Genomic DNA, 20,628 nt, shown 5'->3' on the forward strand with positions numbered 1-20,628 from the left:
TTAGGTGAAATGGAGTGTAAATTGAGATAAATTGATAATTTGGATAGCAAATTATTGATTTTGATAGTTTGAGGTGTAGTTTGAAAAAAGAGACGACTTGGAGGTGCAAAATGAATATTTTATTTTCATTTTTAAGTGAGAGGTTATGATGTATTATAAGTTGAATAATCATGAGAATGAGATCGTTAGAGATAAAATGACTCATATTTATTAGGGTTCTCTTTCAACTTTGTTTCTTTCCCCCTTTCCTTGATCAAATAAAAATGTTAAAGATCCAATAAAAATTTCAGGCATTTTTTAGACGATTTTTTTTTTCTTTTTTTAAAGTCTGCCTAGCTTGAATGCATATACTTGGTTAATTGTTTTTAGTCCAAAATTCGATAAATAAAATCTCTCTCTCTCTATATATATATATATATATTAAAAAAATTAATCTCGACGTCGTTTTAATACAAGTTGATTTGTAAATGTAACCACCACGTTGTTTCGCTGTTAAGACTTTAAGACTGTGGGTTGAAGAAGTGAAGCATCGGGTCTGCCCAAAGTTCCATTCGCATGCTTCGTGTCTCTGGTTTCACATCTCTCTCTCTCTGATATGTTTGGGTTCTCTTTTCGTTTTTTTTTTTGGGGCGAGATCAGATGGCCGATGGGAACATGCACCCGCAGTCGCGGTACGTGAAATTGACGAAGGATCAAGCACCACTGGAAGAAATCACTCCGGGAGAGCTCAACCAGCCAATTCAAGTCCCTCAGGTCATCCATTTTTGAAAATCCTAATTCGCGTCTTAGAGTCACTACATTTATTGACATTTTGGTTGTGTCGTTTTTGTGTATTCTCATAGGGGTTTGTTTGTTGTATTATATTGTGCATTTTTCGTCGACGGCCCATTGTTTACTTGATTTTTTATTTTTATTTTTTATTCTATGATACCGATCTTTGGTTTTTTTGTGTTGTATTGGAGTTAGATCTTGCTCTGTTTGGTTGCCGAGAAAAATGTTTGGGAAAGGTATTTGAGGGAGCGGTCGAAAACAATGGAATTTGTATGGTTGAATGCATTATTAATCGTTCCACTTTCAGTTTGACCCTTTTCTTGCTAGCTGAACTAAGGGTTAGTATCCTGATGAATTTCCGTCCTAGAATAACCATTTGCCGCGTAGCAAAAAGGCATTCAACTGTTTGAGTGTGATTCTTCGGCTCGTGAACATTGAACTTATAGTCATTTATCTGTGCATTGATGATATTTGCTTTATGTGGCTGGCTTTCATTGATCATATGAAAAAATGTTCTATTTATTTTCCACAATCATTGATTTTGCACCGTGCCTGAAATTCTTAGATACCATTTTCCACACACGCACCATGCAGAGAAAGATGTTCGTTGTCTGTCTACAAACTCTGAATAATCATTCAAACAAAATCTGCAGCTTTCTCTAACTTCCCAATCTCTCCCTCCCAACACAAACGGTTTTATTTTGACATTCCAAAGCAGAATATGAGATTCCATTGCATGAGTTATTATCCCATATAATTTGAGTATTATTTATGCTTTAATATTTTAATCCCAGAATTCATCTCCTATTTGACAGTTAATCGTTCATAAATGTAATGAATGTGGTCAACCACTGCCTGAAAGCTACCAGCCACCTGCTGATGAAGATTGGACAACTGGGATTTGTGGCTGTGCTGAAGATACTGAAAGTTGTAAGGGCCCCATTGCTTTACTTTTATTGAGTTGGCATTCAAACTTTGAATTACAAGCCCCGTTCAGTTTTTGTGGAATTCATAATTTGGCACATTTATGGTAAGTCTAGAAGTTGTGTTTGCTGATTGTTTAAATTGAGATTGGATACTGATGGAAAGGGTTAGATGAGGTCTGCATTGGAGAGTTCTGTCATGGGCGCATTGGTGAAAACTTTTACAGAAAGGGAACGCCTAGGAAAACAACTAGGAAATAGAATCCACAAAAATTGTGGCCTATTTGATACCTATATTACCGGGTAGGTATTATAATTTATATACAGATATAATTATGGGGCAACGAAAGTGTGTGATTGTACTTGAGTGAATCATACTTATCTGTTGTTAGATTGAAATAGATTATAGCTAATGTAACACATATGCTGCCTCAAATTTTTTTTTTTTTTGATAAGTAATAAGAAGTTTTATTGAAACAAGTAAATAGGTATAGCCCAATTACATAGGAAGTATACAAGCGAAAACACATAAATACAAGCTAGGAGCTAGTAGAAGCTAAAAGAAAATCATGAAAATTATCCCCATTCAGAACGAGAACATTCGCCCAAAGACATAAAGTTCGAAAGAAAACAAATCAAGGCGGTGTGGAATATGATCCCGATCTGTATTATGTGGTGTATATGGCAAGAGCGCAACGATCGGACCTTCGAAAACAAAGAGCGGTCCCCGGAGGAACTTAGAACGCTATTTTTTCGTACTTTATTTCTATGGGCTATTGCTTTAGATTTTAATGGTCTGAATTTTCATGATTTTCTAGTTTCCCTTACTTCGACCTAGATAGGTTTCATCTTTTGTATACCATCTTGTGTACTTGGGCTTTGCCTATCTTTATTAATACATCTTTGATTACTTATAAAAAAAAAAAAAAAGTTTGAAAGAAAAACTCTCTAATTCCTCCAAATGAACGTTCTCTATCTACAAACCACCGCCCATTCCTTTCCAACCATAAGCACCACATCAAACGACTAAGTTTTTTCATTAACCAACAACTAAGTTACGTTCAAGTCCAAGTTGATTGTATTCTTCTATTCTTCTTGTTGAACACCATCCATATGAGCATTATTATATAATATACCAGAATAACATTCTGCTTCCACATATATAAGCATACTTTTCAATAAAAGTGAAGAGAATTGTTCTTCTCAAGAATCCAAGATCATGATACTAGGAGTACTAGGAACTGCAACTTTCTTTTGGATTTGGCCAACTGCAGCTGTTTAATGTGCAAGAAAAAAAATCTACTTCCTTGGTGGGTTATGAGGCTATATTACTCACACAGGAAGTGCATTTTAGAGATGCTAATTTTCTGCTGAATCATATATCATAGACTGCTTAAATTTCAGAACACGTAGTAGAAGGGCTAGAAATGATTTCCTTGTAAGTCTATTTCGAAGCGAGCGGACGTTCGAGGACAAGGAGAGATTGGTGGAGGAGCTAAAAGTTTTATTTTTTAGAACTCTTTGTACTTGGGTTATTGCTGAGGACTTTAATGACATGGACTTACATGATTTCCTTGCTTCTAATGTGCCTACTTAGCTAGGGCATAAGAGTTTTGTAATTGGCATTTTGCCCATTCTTTTATTAATAAAATCTGTTTATTTATAAAAAAAAAAAAAAATAGAAGGGCTAGAAATGGAAGAGCAGTGTAACTACCTTTTTGGGGTTTCTCTACTTTGTTCATTCTTTTCACGATTGTTGATCGTTCTAAAGTCATTGAGGTCATGTTACAGGTTGGACTGGACTCTTCTGCCCATGTGTATTGTTTGGGCGTAATGTTGAAGCTTTGCAAGAAATTCCGTGGACCAATGCATGCGTTTGTCATGGCATGTGTGTTGAGGGTGGACTTGCACTTGCAGCAGCAACAGCTCTCTTACATGGTATTGATCCTAAGACATCATTTCTCATTTGTGAGGGCCTGTTTTTTGGTTGGTGGATGTGTGGCATCTACACTGGTCTATTTCGACAATCATTGCAAAAGAGATATCATCTCAAGGTAATTTCAATTTTCTCTTGTTAGTATCTTGAATTTCATCCCTTGCAAAAGCCAAAAGCCAGATCACGCATTCTCTTGAACTTGGAATCACCTGCATATAGACATGCTCAGATATGTAGTCCACTTATGCTTTCAGTTTTTTGCACTATATGAGAACTATGGAAATGTAGATGGCCTGTGAATATATGGAGGTTTAGGTTCACTTTTATTCCCTTTTCTAATTATTGCCTGCATTGTATTTTCAGATTTTTTCTCTCTTAATTCATGAGATTCTATACATATGTGGAAATGGGTTTTTTTGTTAGGTCTAGCTTTCTAATGTAACAAATAGGTTATATTAGATTTGATGTGCAACAACAGTGATGGGAGTTTTGCCTCTAGGTTCTATGAATTTACGGTATATTTGTTGTTTCATCAATGCTGATTTAGGTATTTATCTCTGAAATAATAGCTGGGACAAATCTGCATTTTTGTGAATTATTTTTGCTGGGAGGATACTTTTGAGTTTCCCAAAATAATGGCTTGTTTTAGGATTTCTGGTTGAGCATTTGGATGCGACAAATTATATGGCTTTTTTCTTCTCTTTCTTATTGCATCCTTTTCACATGTGACACATTACCAACACTACTCGTCTACAGCTAAGTTTTAACCACATCGCTTAAGTTAGTAGATCAAGTCAGTTCAGGGAGGACTGACAAGATGTGGAGAGGAAGCTGGCTCTCTTTAGGATGGCATTGCCATTAATTACAAGAAGAATAAGGAAAAAATGAAACAACAAAATGTCAAAATCCTTAGTTGGAACCAACATGAAGGATACCATATCCTCTGAAGACAAGTTGTCCAGGTTACTCTTTAAATAACAAACCTGTTACCATGTCCGTCACGATGTGCTTAATGTGATTACTTAATCATAAGAGTAACTTCGCTTTGGCAATGTATGGCTTTAGTATGGTTTTAGACAACTGATCATGACATGTTGAGCTTCTGATTTTGTTTTTGGACACCCTGAAGATTCATTTGGTACTGGAAAGCAAGGGGAACTTTTCATTTTCACATAGCATCATTTCCAGATGTGCTCATGGCTGTGTGCTGACTCGTTGTGTTGCTTGTTTGCAGACCTCACCATGCGACCCCTGCCTGGTGCACTGCTGCATGCATTGGTGTGCCATATGTCAGGAGCACAGGGAGATGAAGAACCATTTATCTGATAATGCTGCTGTGGCCATGACCGTTGTTAATCCTCCACCAGTTCAAGAAATGAACGCTGGTGAGGAGTCTGTGCCATCCGCCCCCGAAAATGGAGAACAAAGCAATTTGGAAATTCAGCCTTTGTAGTGTTTTCAATTATTTTATACAGGACCCCAAAGAAATTTCCTTCCGTCATTTCTATTTCTGTTTCTGGGTCAAGTGGATCAACATGCACAGAGCCTTACATCAAAGTGCTTTATTTATTTAATTTTTCTTGGTGTTTAAAGAATATTATACATCAACATTACTGGATTGCCATGATAGCAACAATATTAGCCAGATGATTCTGAATATCAATTAATCAAACAACACGTTATCTACAAGATAACATGATGTTTGGTGAATGGGACAGTTAGAGCCAACTGGTTTGCCACAAATCATTCACCATGACAGTATTTCTTTGGAATGCAGTATAAATAACTCCCTGTATACTTCGTGTGGCCTGTTTTCATAATCAATCTTGAAGCTAAGCCAATTTTGGGTAACCTTTTAGGCTGGGTCAAATGCAACATTGCGGTTGATGCAAATGAACTATTTGTTCACCTGTTTTCTAAACTTTTGTTAAAAATACAGTTCGGCACAGCTTCACAATTTTCTTGGGTCTAAAAAAAAAAAAAAGGTCTAGTTGTAAAATCTACCTAAATTTTTATATTTTAATAAATTTTAATTTTTCAAAATTTTTACAAAATTAACGTTACGTCTGAATGTTGAGCTGAATTAAATTTTCTATGAATAGTAATACGTTGAGATAGTAGAATGAATTATGTGAAGTCTACCTAAGAGAGTTTAGATATGTTTAAATGTTAATATGAGTTTATATAAATTTATAGAAAATTGAAAAAAGTTGTTAGTTTCACGTGTAAAGATGTGTTGAGTTAAAATAGATTGTAAATCCACGTATAAAGAATTTTTAAGTTGAGATGAATTTAATAATTTAATAATTGAATGTTTAGATATTAAAAAAAATTTAAATTTAAATCAAATTCAATTGAACTGAGTGTAGCCTAACAATCACTAACAACCAAACAAGTCCTAAGATTTGAACATAAAAAAAGCAACCATCAATTTTCGCTTAAAAAAAAAATATATGGAAAATTGGAATTTATAATTATGAATGATTTGGATTCAGAGATGAATTGAGATAGTTTATGAATAGTAAAATAAAAGTTGAATTATTTATTATATTTTATGTAAAAATTTGAGAAAATTATTTTGAAATTTGAAAAAGTTGAATTGTTTATTATATTTTATATGAAAATTTAAAAAAATTATAATAATAAAATAAGATGAATTAAAATAGATTAAGATGAATTACGAATAAAAACTAAGTCTTACTCTTTAAAAAATAGAAAATCAGTTCCGAGCAGTCCTTGCCATATGATTACGTACGGACCCGCTTCCTAGGACCCCTCCACTCTCCTGTGTGCGTCGGAGACACAAAACCCTCTAGGGTTTAGGGTTTGAAGTTTGAACTCCTCACCACCACCAGAAACCCTTAACCCAACGCAGACAACGCCATGGCACGATTCCCAAGACCCTACACACCCCGTCTTCTCTACACACTCTACTCTACCAGAACGACGGCGTCCCAGTCTCCATCCCCAATGACCACCCTCCTCAGCAACAACTTCCACCTCCAATTCCGCCATTTTTCGTCTGGGAACCTGGCGCGTGCTGCAAAGGAGGGAGAGGAGCCGTGGTGGAAGGAATCGATGGATCGTCTCCGCAACATCGGTATCTCGGCTCACATCGACTCCGGCAAGACCACGCTCACGGAGAGGGTTCTCTACTACACAGGTCGGATCCATGAAATACACGAGGTCAGAGGGAGAGATGGGGTCGGAGCCAAAATGGACTCCATGGATTTGGAGAGGGAGAAGGGGATTACAATCCAGTCCGCCGCCACCTACTGTACTTGGAGCGGCTATCAGGTACCATGTGTTGTCCTATTATTGGCTTCGGTTCTTTTATGTTTTCTCGGTGATAAAGTGTAGGAGAAGTAGAAGGAGCTGGAAATAGATTATTAGAAAGGGTTGCTTATAAAATTTAGGAAAACTAATTAATCAATTTCCATTTAAAAGTGCAAGAAGTGATCAAAAGATAATGTTACCATTGAAATGTGCTAATTGTACCTCGATTCTGATTCAGAATCTGTCATGACCGGGTTTCTTGTGGTAACTGATAAATGAGGGAAATAAGTAGAAGGAGCTTTGGGTTCTTCAGTTTACGGCGTTATGCCATTGTTTTCAGTTGGAACCTGCCTCCTGAGAAACCACATAAGAAGAAAAACAAGAACTTGAATGCTGAGGGAATTGTGTCAGTCATCGTCAAGAATTTTGCAGATATGACTAGCATGTCCTCAATTTGTAACAAATAGAATTAGAACCAATCTCAGACAACCTTGTGGTTCAGGGTTCTGTAGCATGATATAGTTCCCCCCTATGAAACATATGGATTTGAGTGGGAGGTTTTGGTACCTCGCCATGGCTGTTTATGCAAAGATTTTTTTGAATATGTACTTATAAAAAAAAGACTTATTTGAATATCAGATTATGCTTCACGAGGTGTTACGTGGGCGTGTTCTAGATGGTGAATCCAAATTGTGAGTAGTCTTCTTGTGATATTGAACCCAATGTAATTAGTGTATCCCAAGTCGTGACAACACATCAAAGCTTGAGTCTTTATTCTTGGTGCAGTGAATCAGAGGAACACATATTAAGCAGAACTTGAATTATTGATATCTTTTTAAAAGTTTGTGATTGTTATGAATTTGAATATATACCTTAAAAGCTTGGGAGTGTTGTGAATTTGCACATTTACCTGGCTCATTAAGTTGCCTGCTTTGCTGGATTTCTCTTATATCTGCAATTGGAAAATTTGCAGATTAACATCATTGACACCCCTGGTCACGTTGATTTCACTATTGAGGTTGAGAGGGCTTTGCGTGTTCTTGATGGTGCCATTCTTGTCCTTTGTAGTGTTGGTGGTGTGCAAAGCCAGTCGATCACTGTTGATCGGCAAATGAGAAGATATGAGGTTCCCAGGCTTGCATTCATTAACAAACTCGATCGAATGGGAGCAGATCCTTGGAAGGTTCTGAACCAGGTATTCTATTGAATTATGATACACCCTGAAATATCAAAGTGTTTTCTTCCTAACTTGTAACTAGGTGTTATCCATGTATACTTCCCATGTATATGGATTTTGCCTATTTACTTGATTAAAAAAATATTTTTTTTTACCTATAAAAAATCAAAATTTTTCTTTCTTAGTTTATTTACTGCTTGTTGTAATGGAAGGTAAAGCATCTAATTTACAATTTCCTTGTCCACGATTTTCAGCAAAGAACCTAATTTAATTTATTTTTTAAAAATGTTTGAGAGCCCACTTATAAAAAAAAATATTGAGAGCTCAAATACTTAGATTTATGTTGGTCAACAATCCTGTGAGAATTAGGGAAATCTGAAAAGTAGTAGTTTTCCCTTGTTTTAGTTTGAAATTTAGACAAGTTAACTGTAGATGATCAGAAATCCGAATGTTCAACATTGACATGCTGACCTGATTGATTTCCCTTGTAGGCAAGGTCTAAGCTCCGGCATCACAGTGCTGCCTTGCAAGTTCCAATTGGGTTGGAGGATGATTTTAAGGGTCTTGTTGACCTTGTGCAACAAAAAGCATATTATTTTCATGGTTCCAGTGGGTCAGTTTCTATGAATATGATATTTTTTTGTTTTATCTTTATTTCAATCTTTTTGGTTCGTTTTGGACATGGTCTTATGTTTCCAATCTTTCTAATTTTTATTGCATATTGCAGTGACAAAGTTGTTATTGAAGAAATTCCTACCGATATGGAGAACTTTGTTGCAGAAAAGAGACGTGAACTAATAGAGGCTGTTTCTGAAGTTGATGATAAACTTGCTGAGGCTTTTCTAAATGATGAGCCCATATCGCCTACTGAACTCGAGGTGTGTCAGTATGCTTTCTGATATTGATGTAGAACCTGTCTGCATGTGCTTACGGTAGCTTTGGGTTTGAAGAATTGTGAACCTATGGTCTAGAATTTCAGAAGAGTGGGTTAGGGTTTGTAGATTGAATTATGGCTCCAAGAGATTGAATTTTGATGGATAAGATACTAGCTTGGACTCTAATAAAATAACAAGAAGACTTTTAGAAACCCTAGATACTTATTTCATGACCTTTAAAGCCATACAGTCCCTGCGAATTACACATGTCAATTCTGAAATCAATTTAAAGGAAGCAATTTGACCCTCATTTCATGGCTTTCTCAGATTTTTTTTGTGGACAATAATTCCATTTGCAATCTTTGGTGGAAATAGGCCATAGAGTAAGTCCATAGCTGACTAAGATTATCAATTTATAAACACTGACCTTTTAGCTGACTAGCATTCTTGTGAAAAAAACTATAAAAAATTTATCATCCCCTTCAAATAAAAAGTTCATGGAAAGTTACCCTTAGAATATTTTTATTATTGGTTATATATACTCGTTGCATTGTTAAATACTGCTGACCTTCTGTTGTCATTGTCTGTTTAGGGGAAATTAAGTTGTTATTATATGTACTTATAAAAAAAAATTGTTATTATGTGTAGGAAGCAGTTCGCCGAGCAACTATAGCACGGAAATTTGTACCTGTATTCATGGGTAGTGCATTTAAAAACAAGGTAACATAAGAATATACTTGTATATTTAAAATATATTTGGTGATGCTTCTAAACCAATTGCCTCTATTTCAATGGCCTCAATTTTCATGATTTTCTGGTTTCTATTTCTTCTTCCTAAATATGTGTTATCTTTTGCATACCTCCTTGTGTACTTGGGTTATGCCTATTCGTATTAATTAGAGCTGTACAAAAACCAACCACACCAGCTGTAATCGACGCAATCCGGCCGCCGGAGTCCGAAATCGGCCGAGAACCAGTTGGCTGGCGGTAGAAAAATATGAAAACCGACATCGGTCGGTTTGGTCCCAGTTCGAACTTGGTTCAAACTGCTGAAACGGCTGATTATATATATATTTTATATTAGACACATATAATCTGAATTTCTGACACTTTTCTCTCCGTACACTTTTACAATGGCAAAATTTTCTGGTGAACTTTGCCGGATTTCTTCTCCATAAGATTTCTATTGGTTTTAGCTGTGATTTGCTTAAGATGGGTCTCATAAAACACCTATTGATAGAGATGAAGATGTTTGCATTCTCATTAGAGGGGGGAGCTGTCTACGCATCATTGAGAGGAGTCGAAAGACCACTAAGGAGATGGTTTTCAGGCAAAGCAGTGCTTGCTGGCTGGCTGGCCAATATAGTGGAAGAATGCACCTCATCAACTGGAAGCAAAACTTTCTACAAGTCGTATCGAGATGGTTCGAAGGCTTTATTTGCACATCGCTGCTCGAATGATTTTGAGCATTACTTAGAAGTAATTGAATATGGTGGCAGTGGGCGTTGTGGTCCTCTAGTGATCCTGGAAGGAGCAAAAGAGAGAGGGGCTATAAATACCTCTCAAGGGAAATAAAACATGCTCTGCCTATGCATGGTCAGGTAAACAAGAAGCAAGCGTTGGTACCACCGATGGACAGAGCAACAAACAAGGGAAAGGGGTTGGGGAGGTAGGAAATATTGTATGCAGAAGCGGTGATGGGCAGTGTTGGGAAATGAACGGCTGTCTTGGGTGGTTCAAACCACTCTTTGGTGCAACTACACAAAGAAAAGAACAACAAAGGAAGAGCAACAGAGAATGGTTGAGGGACTATGCCAAAAAGGGGGGGTGGCAGCTTGTCCCATGTTGCTTTAGTAGAAAGGGAGGTGCAAGGGGTCCTTTTTGTTTTGAAAGAAGTTTTTGGCTCTTTAACGAAGCCTGTAGAAGCTCTTACAGCTAAATTGGATTTGGTTTCGAACCTGTGCTTGAAATGGGCTGGTAAGAGATTTGGCACAAAATTGCTAAAACTAAAAGGAAACGGGCTGAACTTAAGGCTTGACAAAGGGAAAGCTAAGTTAAACATGGGCCAGATTTGTCAAGCCCGACCCAAGCTGAAATGGTGTCTTAAAAGGACTGGACCTTCCTTTGAGAAGGGCTGCACGTCCTCAGATGGGCTGGTTGGTACGCCGGGCCTTCACTGGCAAGGGATCTCGTTGCCGGCAAGGAACCTCGTCGACGGTCACCTTTGTAGAGGAAACAGTGCACCGGTGGGGTTGCAGACGTCTGTGGAGGTTGCTTAGCTGAAGATCTCGACGACGGGAGAGCCATTGTCCAGCAGAGAGACACAGATAGATGCGTCAGCCTTCTTTGGGTCGCATCCCGCCACCACAGTTGAGAAGATGTCGTCCCCGGCACCGGTGGTGGGAATGCCTCAGGTCCATGCAATTGAGATGAAGGGAGGGTCATTGGGAGGGCTGGAGCTCTACGGGAAGCCACAGACACTCCTGTCGATGACCTCCGGGTAGTTGACAGACCACCATACTGTGCAAGCACCCACTTTGGTACAGGAAGACCCTCTGGTTGCCGAGAAATCCTTACATGTCACTTCTGATGGTGTGGTCAGGTAAACAAGAAGCAAGCGTTGGTACCACCGATGGACAGAGCAACAAACAAGGGAAAGGGGTTGGGGAGGTAGGAAATATTGTATGCAGAAGCGGTGATGGGCAGTGTTGGGAAATGAACGGCTGTCTTGGGTGGTTCAAACCACTCTTTGGTGCAACTACACAAAGAAAAGAACAACAAAGGAAGAGCAACAGAGAATGGTTGAGGGACTATGCCAAAAAGGGGGGGTGGCAGCTTGTCCCATGTTGCTTTAGTAGAAAGGGAGGTGCAAGGGGTCCTTTTTGTTTTGAAAGAAGTTTTTGGCTCTTTAACGAAGCCTGTAGAAGCTCTTACAGCTAAATTGGATTTGGTTTCGAACCTGTGCTTGAAATGGGCTGGTAAGAGATTTGGCACAAAATTGCTAAAACTAAAAGGAAACGGGCTGAACTTAAGGCTTGACAAAGGGAAAGCTAAGTTAAACATGGGCCAGATTTGTCAAGCCCGACCCAAGCTGAAATGGTGTCTTAAAAGGACTGGACCTTCCTTTGAGAAGGGCTGCACGTCCTCAGATGGGCTGGTTGGTACGCCGGGCCTTCACTGGCAAGGGATCTCGTTGCCGGCAAGGAACCTCGTCGACGGTCACCTTTGTAGAGGAAACAGTGCACCGGTGGGGTTGCAGACGTCTGTGGAGGTTGCTTAGCTGAAGATCTCGACGACGGGAGAGCCATTGTCCAGCAGAGAGACACAGATAGATGCGTCAGCCTTCTTTGGGTCGCATTCCCGCCACCACAGTTGAGAAGATGTCGTCCCCGGCACCGGTGGTGGGAATGCCTCAGGTCCATGCAATTGAGATGAAGGGAGGGTCATTGGGAGGGCTGGAGCTCTACGGGAAGCCACAGACACTCCTGTCGATGACCTCCGGGTAGTTGACAGACCACCATACTGTGCAAGCACCCACTTTGGTACAGGAAGACCCTCTGGTTGCCGAGAAATCCTTACATGTCACTTCTGATGGTGTGGGAGGCTTGGGTAATTTAGGAGGATGAAGTGGAGCGGGCTCTGGTTGTACTTGAGCCTACAAGGGGCAGGTTCTCTGTTGAGGGCGAAGAACCTACTCCTTTGAACTCATTCCATCTGAAGGTGTCAGATTGGGTAATTCGAAAAGCCATAGAGATCAACTATTGTGTGGGGATGACTTGTGAGGGTTTTGAAGATGAATTTTTGGCATTACTTACAGCTATTGAAGCTGGAGGTGCACAATCCAAAGTTGTTTCTTCACTTTAATTTGGATAAAAAAAGAGAAAGAGAACTCAAGAGGCTGATATGGGCTATGAATGATGATGGAGGGGAGAAGAGTGCTAGCTGGGAGCGTCTCAATGGGCGGGTAATGACCAATCCTATATGAAGCCAAAAATAATTTATTGGAACGTAAGGGGGCTGAATGAACGCAACAAATGGCTCCAAGTCAGAAATTTACTTCGTTAATGGCAATGAGATATCATATGTTTACAAGAGACCAAGCTAAAATTAATAACAAGGAAAATAATTCAAAATTTGTGGGGAGGACATCGTGTTGGGTGGTCATATTTTCCTTCTAAAGGAGCATTCGGTGGTATTCTTATTATGTTTGATTAAAGGATGGTGGAAAGGTTAAAGGACTGTGAAGGCGAATACATTGTGGCTTGCTCTTTTAAGAATGTAGAAGATTGGTTCCAATGGGCTTTTGCAGGAGTATACGACCCTAATATTGATGCGGAAGGAAGGTCATTATGGGAAGAATTGGCGGGACTTCTTAGTTGGTGGGAGTTACCAAGTTGTATAGGAGGTGACTTCAATGTCTCTTGTTTCCCGAGTGAGAGATCATGTATATCCCACATCGCACCAACTATGAGGGATTTTTTTGATTTCATCACAAAACAGGCGCTCATGGATATTCCATTAATGGGAGGCACGTACACATGGTCCAACACTCGTGAACTTCCATCCTTGTCGAAGAATTGATAGATTTTTGCTAATTCCAGAATGGGAGTTACATTTTCCGAATGTCACTCAGCGAAGGCTACCTAGGGTATGCTCAAACCATTTCCCCATCCTCTTAGACTATGGGGGCATCCAAGGAGGAAAAAATATTTTAAATTCGAAAATGTGGCTTAAATCTGATAGTTTTGTTACTTTGTAGATAAGCTTCGACAATGATGGTCTTCCTATGATTTCCAAGGCTCTCCAAGTTTCATAATGGCAAGAAAGCTAAAAGTGTTGAAACATGATTTGAAGCAATGGAATGAACAAGTATTTGGCAATGTGCTTCTACAACGCCGTTCCCTTCTAGAGGAGCTACAAGGTCTAGAGGCCGAGGAGGAGGCTAGAACTCTCTATGAACCCGAGAAAGCTCGCAAGAGTCAGGTAGTCACCAAACTTGAAAGAGTAATATTGATGGAAGAGATCTCTTGGAGACAAAAATCAAGGGCACTCTGGCTCAAGGAGGGAGATAAGTGTACAAAGTTTTTTCATAGGGTGGCAAATTCGCATCGGAGGAACAACGCTATAAATAAGCGTACAAAATTTTTCCCTGCTTTTTGTTTCATTTCTAAATTCTGCTGTTGTCGATGCTGGTTATCATCGTACCTCACAATTACTTTTTATTTATTTGCATACATGCATAATGGTCTCACCCCCCCAATTTTCTGGTTTATCTACTGAATTTGATTGATGCAGTCTATATCCTAATAAAACAAATGTGAATGATATGCGCTGCTCAGGTATGTGCACAAGTGCTTAGCATAGTGAAAGAAGGTCTATTGTACTACCTGTTTGTCCAACTATCAGATGTATGTTGATTGTATTGTTCATAATTTGCCCTTTGTATACTGCAGGGAGTTCAACCACTTCTTAATGGTGTACTTAGTTATTTGCCTTGTCCAACTGAAGTGAGTAACCATGCTCTTGACCAGACTAAGAATGAAGAGAAGGTATTTGAGTTTTTTTTACTGTTATTTGTTATAAAACCTGATTGGGGAACTAATAAGTCTTATTCTCCTGTAGGTTACTTTGTCAGGAACGCCAGATGGACCTCTTGTGGCGTTAGCTTTTAAATTGGAGGAAGGGCGCTTTGGTCAGTTGACATATCTAAGGTAATCCTGAGAGGTGTATATTTTCTTTTTATGCTAGTCCAACTTTCTAATTCTTATATTTGTGTACTGGTTATATCAGTGCTCTGGCCTCTAGATAAACAGTTATTTTAACATTTTCTTTTTCTTTTCAATGAAGAATCTACGAGGGAGTTATTCGGAAGGGTGATTTTATACATAACATAAACACTGGAAAGAAGATTAAGGTCAGTTCAAGGCATGCAATGTATTCCAAATTAAGCGTATGGGCATGAGATTTGTTCAGAACCATATTATAAATTATTCAATTTAACACATGCCAATGTCATTTCAAAGAAGATGAGATGCAAATGCTTGCAAGTTTTGGTTGATGAAACCTTTCACTATTCCAGAATAAATTCCTTACTGAGATATTTCAATTTGAGTTTCTTCTTTGATCCATCATTTTAAATAAGTATTGGGAAAACTGTGCGCTCATTTGCTTGTATGATACTCTGCCCGTCTCACTTTGCTAGTCCCGCTTCAAGAATTTGACTTCAAGTTAGAAATTATGGAGTTTTCATAGAATTCAATTACTAGCTAAGGCTATATTATCTTCTTGGTGCAGGTTCCTCGCTTGGTTCGAATGCATTCTGATGAGATGGAGGTTAGTTATTGTGCTGACATTCGTCATAGCAATTAATTATTAATTATTTGATTGGGTGTTTCTCTATGTGAAATGAAACATTTCTTTGCTGTCTTCTGTTAGTCCTTGGGTCATGGACCTCATGGCTCAGGTGATAGAGGGGTGGGGATGGGGTAGGTTTCGTTCCAAAATCTTGCAGAATAGAAGAAGTTCATGTTGGATGAGTAGATTTTAGAGTTTTGAGTTATGGTTTCAACTCCTGTTAATTTACCCTTCTTTTTCTTGTATTTTTTTCTAATCTACAGGATATTCAAGAGGCACATGCTGGTCAAATAGTTGCCGTATTTGGTGTGGATTGTGCATCAGGTCTCACTACTCCTCTGTATAAATCGATGTTTATAGCTCTGTATTGTTTTTTGAAAAAATCTATTCACCATTCTCTCATCATCCCATTATGTGGCATTGAAAGGTTCACAAGTTAAATATAATAAATAGTCTCCAATTATCTAATGCCACATCATGGGATGATGAGTAGTATTACTCTTGTTTTTTAGTTATCTGAATAGCATGGGGGCATGTGATAATGGGGAGGAGCTTCTTGTCTATTCTTATGATCAATAAATCTTGTTTACCAATAAAAAAAAAAGGTGAGGAGCTAGTGCAAGTTTAATTTTTTAGAAGGGGTATATGTCAAATGTCAAATGGGCATTGATAGTTAGACAAAGCAGGTTTGGATTTCCTTAACTGTTTTTCAGATGCTGGTATTCGGAACTGGTATGATAACATAGATTGCTTATAGTTGTGTTGAGGCTTCGAACCTGATAACGTATTTATGCTTTCTTGTGTTATCAGGAGATACATTTACCGATGGATCAGTTAAATACACCATGACCTCCATGAATGTCCCTGAGCCAGTGATGTCTCTAGCAGTTCAACCAGTATCTAAAGATTCAGGAGGACAAGTGAGTGGTTTTTGTTGAAGTGTGTCTGCGTACATATCTGCTAGTTTACTTAGAAATATATTTGCTAATATTCTGGTTTACATGATAACTATCATGTTTTCCTTTTTTGATAGTTTTCGAAGGCTTTGAATCGTTTCCAGAGAGAGGATCCTACTTTCCGTGTTGGGTTGGATGCTGAGAGTGGGCAGGTCTGATTTTATGGTTTCACCTTTTTCCTTTAGTTTACCAAGCAATTATATCATTCTTACCCTGTCATTATATTGCTATTCTGACTAGACAATTATTTCTGGAATGGGAGAGCTGCATTTGGACATATATGTTGAACGCATTAGGAGAGAGTATAAGGTATCCATCCCCACTTTTAAAGTAGAAAATCAGGATTTTAAATGCTGTTTCTTAATGGAAGTCTGCAGCCCCATATCAGGATTCTAGTCTTCATCTTTCACGGTTTCTCCTTTCCTTGAGCAGGTTGATGCAACTGTTGGCAAGCCTCGTGTAAATTTCAGAGAAACTGTTACACAACGTGCTGAATTTGATTATTTACATAAGAAGCAAACTGGCGGACAAGGCCAATATGGGCGAGTAACTGGGTAAGGTTTTAGGTTTGTGCTTATACTTGGGACGATGAATTTCATTTCTTTATTTCTCTTTCTGTGTCATTACTGGGCCTCTCTGACCGATAAGAAAGAGGAACACATCATTGGTGTGTTATTTTATTATTACTGATAAAAAAATTATCGCTATTCTGCTTTGCCTTTTTTAATTTTCTAATCCCGTTAAATGGCCATGCTATTGACCTCTGCCATCCCAAAGTATAAACCGAACAAAAAGGATTACTTGATCACGGGGATGTTACCTTAATGTCAACCTTACTTGAAGACCAATAAAAAGTTACTTGAAGTGGGATCTCTCTCTCACTCTCTGAGTATACTTGACCAAAAAAAGAAGAAAAGAAAAATATTCCCTTTGATGGGTGAGTTAAATTTAATTGTATTGCTTACTGACCAAAAAAAATACTTATAAAAAAAAAATAGAGGTCAATGCATTGGCAAAATAGATGGTTCTGATGTGAATTAGATGTAAATAGCTTACTTTTCCCCCACTGTTTGGTTATTGCAATCTCCTTTTTTTTTATATGCTGGCCAGATATGTTGAACCACTTCCTCCAGGGTCATCAACTAAGTTTGAATTTGAAAACATGATTGTTGGGCAAGTTATACCATCAAATTTCATCCCAGCAATTGAGAAAGGTTTTAAAGAAGCAGCCAATTCGTAAGTGCCACTTTCTTTATTGTTATAGCACCCTTCTATTTCAAGTGTCATGGTTATTTAATCCCTTTATTTAAAAATAAATAAGATTGAGAAGTACCATAGATTTTATATCATAGCACCGACTTAGTTCCTTGTGAATTGGAATTGGTATAATGCTTGTACACATTTGTTTGTTCTTCATGTTACAGGGGTTCATTAATTGGACATCCAGTCGAAAATCTTCGTGTTGTTTTGACAGATGGTGCTTCCCATGCTGTGGATTCCAGTGAACTTGCATTCAAGTTGGCCTCAATATATGCATTTAGACAGGTCATTCTAACATCCTGTTTTCAGTGTTGTTCTTTGTAAAATGGGTTTATCATGTATATTTATGCTTTGTGCTTGCAAATATCATTTTAACATAACTACTTGGCTTTCTTTACTTCCATGTGTTTATACAGTGTTATGGGGCTGCTAAACCAGTAATTTTGGAGCCTGTCATGTTGGTAGAGTTGAAAGTTCCAACAGAATTTCAGGGCACTGTTGCTGGTGATATCAACAAGTCAGTTTTCTTGAACGTTTACCAGAGTATTATGAAGTTCTTGCGATTTCTCTAACCGATAATATTCTTGCATATATGCTATGATAGGAGAAAAGGTGTCATCGTTGGAAATGACCAGGATGGAGACGATTCTGTTATTACTGCAAATGTAAGCATTTTTTTCCATGTTCTGATTTTTTATGCATGTCTTCAATGCTTAGGTTTAATTTTATTATGGACCTACGGAATCTTGGAATATCTTCACTTCATTTTCCTTTGTTTGTTGAGTGGATTATGTATACTTTCTGTGTACCGGGATAACATCCCTTTTGTATTAGTTAACTTTTATTTTATAAAAACAATTCCTTTCTGGTCCTAAAAAATCAGGTCTGTCTTTCATCAGCAGCATAAGTATGTTATATATGGATGTTGTACATTGTGCTCTACAAGCCTGGCATCAAGTTACATTGTTCTACAGTCACTTCATCTCTCTTTTTCCTTGAAATTTTGATAACAGTACCAGCATTGCTCAAAGGAGATTGCTAGCTTGTCAGCCATGAAGTTGTTTTATAAATATATGTTACGAAATAATATTTGGATTCATAAATTGTTCCCCCAATTTATATGTATGGAATCCCTTTGTTGTTCTTCCTATTATTTTCTGTCATTTTTTTTGCCTAGAATTGTGTAACTGATCACTGTCCATGGAATCTATCAACTTACATTAACATCCATTTTTATTCCTAAACCAACCCATAGAATATCATCTCCATACATTAACGCAGAAATCTAATACTTGTATTCCTGTTTGTTCGGCTTGCAAGTTGGCTCCTGTTACAGTTTTGACATTTGGGTGACTTATCAAAAAAAAAAAATCCTAAACCATCATGATTTCATTTGTGATTGATGAGTACTTTGCCAATATGCTGTTAAGTTGCTCTGGATCATTACGATTTAATTTTCTAGGGCATTGTTTGATTCAAAACATTAGGGTTTTTAGGCTAGTATTAAGTTGTTTTTTTTAATCTTTTTATCTCTGTTTAATTCAAACACCATTATGTTAGTAAAAACAAAGTCAGCATCGTTGAGCCGATTTTTATTACATTGTTGCCATGACAAGAAAAAAATTAGAAGAATAATTTGTTTACATTGGTAGCAGTTGAATTCTTTGTTGGTTTTAAAAGTAAGAAATTTCTTAGAAATCATTTTGTTTTTCCAGGTTCCCCTGAACAATATGTTTGGATACTCAACAGCTCTTCGGTCAATGACACAGGTAAAGCAGAAAATTGTACTGTGAAATGAAAAATGTTGCATTGCTTGTTTTCCGGTGGGAGTGTCTGTAATTTTATTGTTGATACCTTTTTTTAAAAGAATTGTCAATACCTCTATCTGTGCAGGGAAAAGGCGAATTTACAATGGAATACAAAGAGCATTCACCAGTTTCTCATGACGTGCAGATGCAATTAGTAAACACTTACAAGGGCACAAAGGCTGAATAGATGGCGGTTTCAATTGAAGCATTTTGTTCTAATATTTATTGATAGAGTGATATTTAGCTTGTTATGGGGATTTTTTTAATTTCAGATTTATGAGCTTATTTTGAAAACGATATAGCTGATAAGTTTGATCCTATGGTGATCAATTAATTTTGAAAGGCAGAAATAAATTCAAGTTGTCGTTTTTTTTTTTTTTTTTTTTTTTCAACTGATGTAGAATACCAACTGTACTTTCCAGTCACAAGCTTGTACCATAATATCTGAAAGTGTATCATGTCACATTCTAGTTATTTCTCTCTATAGAGAGCTATACAATAAGATGTTTGTCCTTCCTTTCTCATTGTTCCTTCCTTGCAATGATGCATACCAATTACCATGAAGCTTGCCTTGAGCTCGGCTTGTATGGAAACAATTGGATGGCTAAAAATTCTGGTTGTATTGGATGTTTTATTAGGATAGCATGAAGCGGCTTCTATTCGCTAAATTGTTTTAAAAATAGTTTCAGTAATGGAGGTTTCTCGTATTCAGGAAGTGATGGACGGTCAAATATCAACCCAGTTTTTTATTGCTAATTTGCTTGCATCTGCCGAAGGGGCTTAATGTCCGAGAACAGCATTTATTTATGGTGTGCTTTACTTCAAAGCTGCCGTTATTTTTTTTATCTGGAAATAATGCTCTACTGGTATGTAATTTGCTTTTCAAGGAAGCAACTGGAATAGATATAATCTCTATATATTTGGTCACATGCCTTTAAAAAATCTACATATATTTGGTCACTTGATGGTTGCAAATGACTGCATAAGTAAAATTGGAAAGGGAAAAGAAAAATCATAATGGTTACATCAACTCAAGATCCATGCTGATGATCGCACGAATGAAGTGCTGGGTTTTCCAAAATCTTAAGGCAAGGCAATCTCAATGTACAACACCTCCTTCTGTTTATATATCCAACTTCTAGTAGTAAATTTCCCCCTATATATGCTGTTAAGGATGAGATAAAAATATATGTTCAACATGATATTTAGATTGCGTTTAAAAAATGAGGTGATTTCAGATATTCTTTAAATAATAATAAAAAAATATTAAATAATAATAAATAGTAATAAAT

At 37.5% G+C, this 20,628-nt stretch overlaps 2 protein-coding genes across 2 annotated transcripts; both read left to right on the plus strand.

Annotated features, from left to right (window-relative positions):
- The first annotated feature begins 475 nt into the window (after positions 1-475).
- On the plus strand, positions 476-5,358 carry LOC109016154 (cell number regulator 6-like). The gene is made up of 4 exons (XM_018998604.2): positions 476-753; positions 1,587-1,701; positions 3,486-3,748; positions 4,865-5,358. The coding sequence occupies exons 1-4, from the start codon at positions 640-642 to the stop codon at positions 5,081-5,083; spliced, it is 711 nt and encodes a 236-aa protein (XP_018854149.1). The 5' UTR covers positions 476-639; the 3' UTR covers positions 5,084-5,358.
- A 1,007-nt stretch (positions 5,359-6,365) lies between these two features.
- On the plus strand, positions 6,366-19,860 carry LOC109016143 (elongation factor G-2, mitochondrial). Its single transcript, XM_018998595.2, has 20 exons — positions 6,366-6,927; positions 7,880-8,101; positions 8,575-8,696; positions 8,811-8,961; positions 9,607-9,678; positions 14,412-14,507; positions 14,581-14,669; positions 14,806-14,872; positions 15,253-15,291; positions 15,576-15,636; positions 16,123-16,232; positions 16,346-16,420; positions 16,509-16,577; positions 16,701-16,822; positions 17,379-17,504; positions 17,693-17,813; positions 17,945-18,045; positions 18,133-18,193; positions 19,244-19,297; positions 19,422-19,860. Exons 1-20 carry the CDS (start codon positions 6,514-6,516, stop codon positions 19,521-19,523), a joined length of 2,274 nt encoding a protein of 757 aa, XP_018854140.1. The 5' UTR covers positions 6,366-6,513; the 3' UTR covers positions 19,524-19,860.
- The last annotated feature ends 768 nt before the right edge of the window (positions 19,861-20,628 follow it).

Source organism: Juglans regia, chromosome 14, assembly GCF_001411555.2.
Source record: "Juglans regia cultivar Chandler chromosome 14, Walnut 2.0, whole genome shotgun sequence".
NCBI classification, from domain to species: domain Eukaryota; kingdom Viridiplantae; phylum Streptophyta; class Magnoliopsida; order Fagales; family Juglandaceae; genus Juglans; species Juglans regia.

Coding starts and splice junctions, on each gene's coding strand:
- LOC109016154 (XM_018998604.2), top strand. CDS start 640: ATGGCCGATGGGAACATGCACCCGCAGTCGCGGTACGTGAAATTGACG. Junction 754..1,586: donor AGCCAATTCAAGTCCCTCAG/GTCATCCATTTT, acceptor CCTATTTGACAG/TTAATCGTTCATAAATGTAA. Junction 3,749..4,864: donor AAAAGAGATATCATCTCAAG/GTAATTTCAATT, acceptor GCTTGTTTGCAG/ACCTCACCATGCGACCCCTG.
- LOC109016143 (XM_018998595.2), top strand. CDS start 6,514: ATGGCACGATTCCCAAGACCCTACACACCCCGTCTTCTCTACACACTC. Junction 9,679..14,411: donor GTAGTGCATTTAAAAACAAG/GTAACATAAGAA, acceptor TGTATACTGCAG/GGAGTTCAACCACTTCTTAA. Junction 19,298..19,421: donor CTCTTCGGTCAATGACACAG/GTAAAGCAGAAA, acceptor CTATCTGTGCAG/GGAAAAGGCGAATTTACAAT.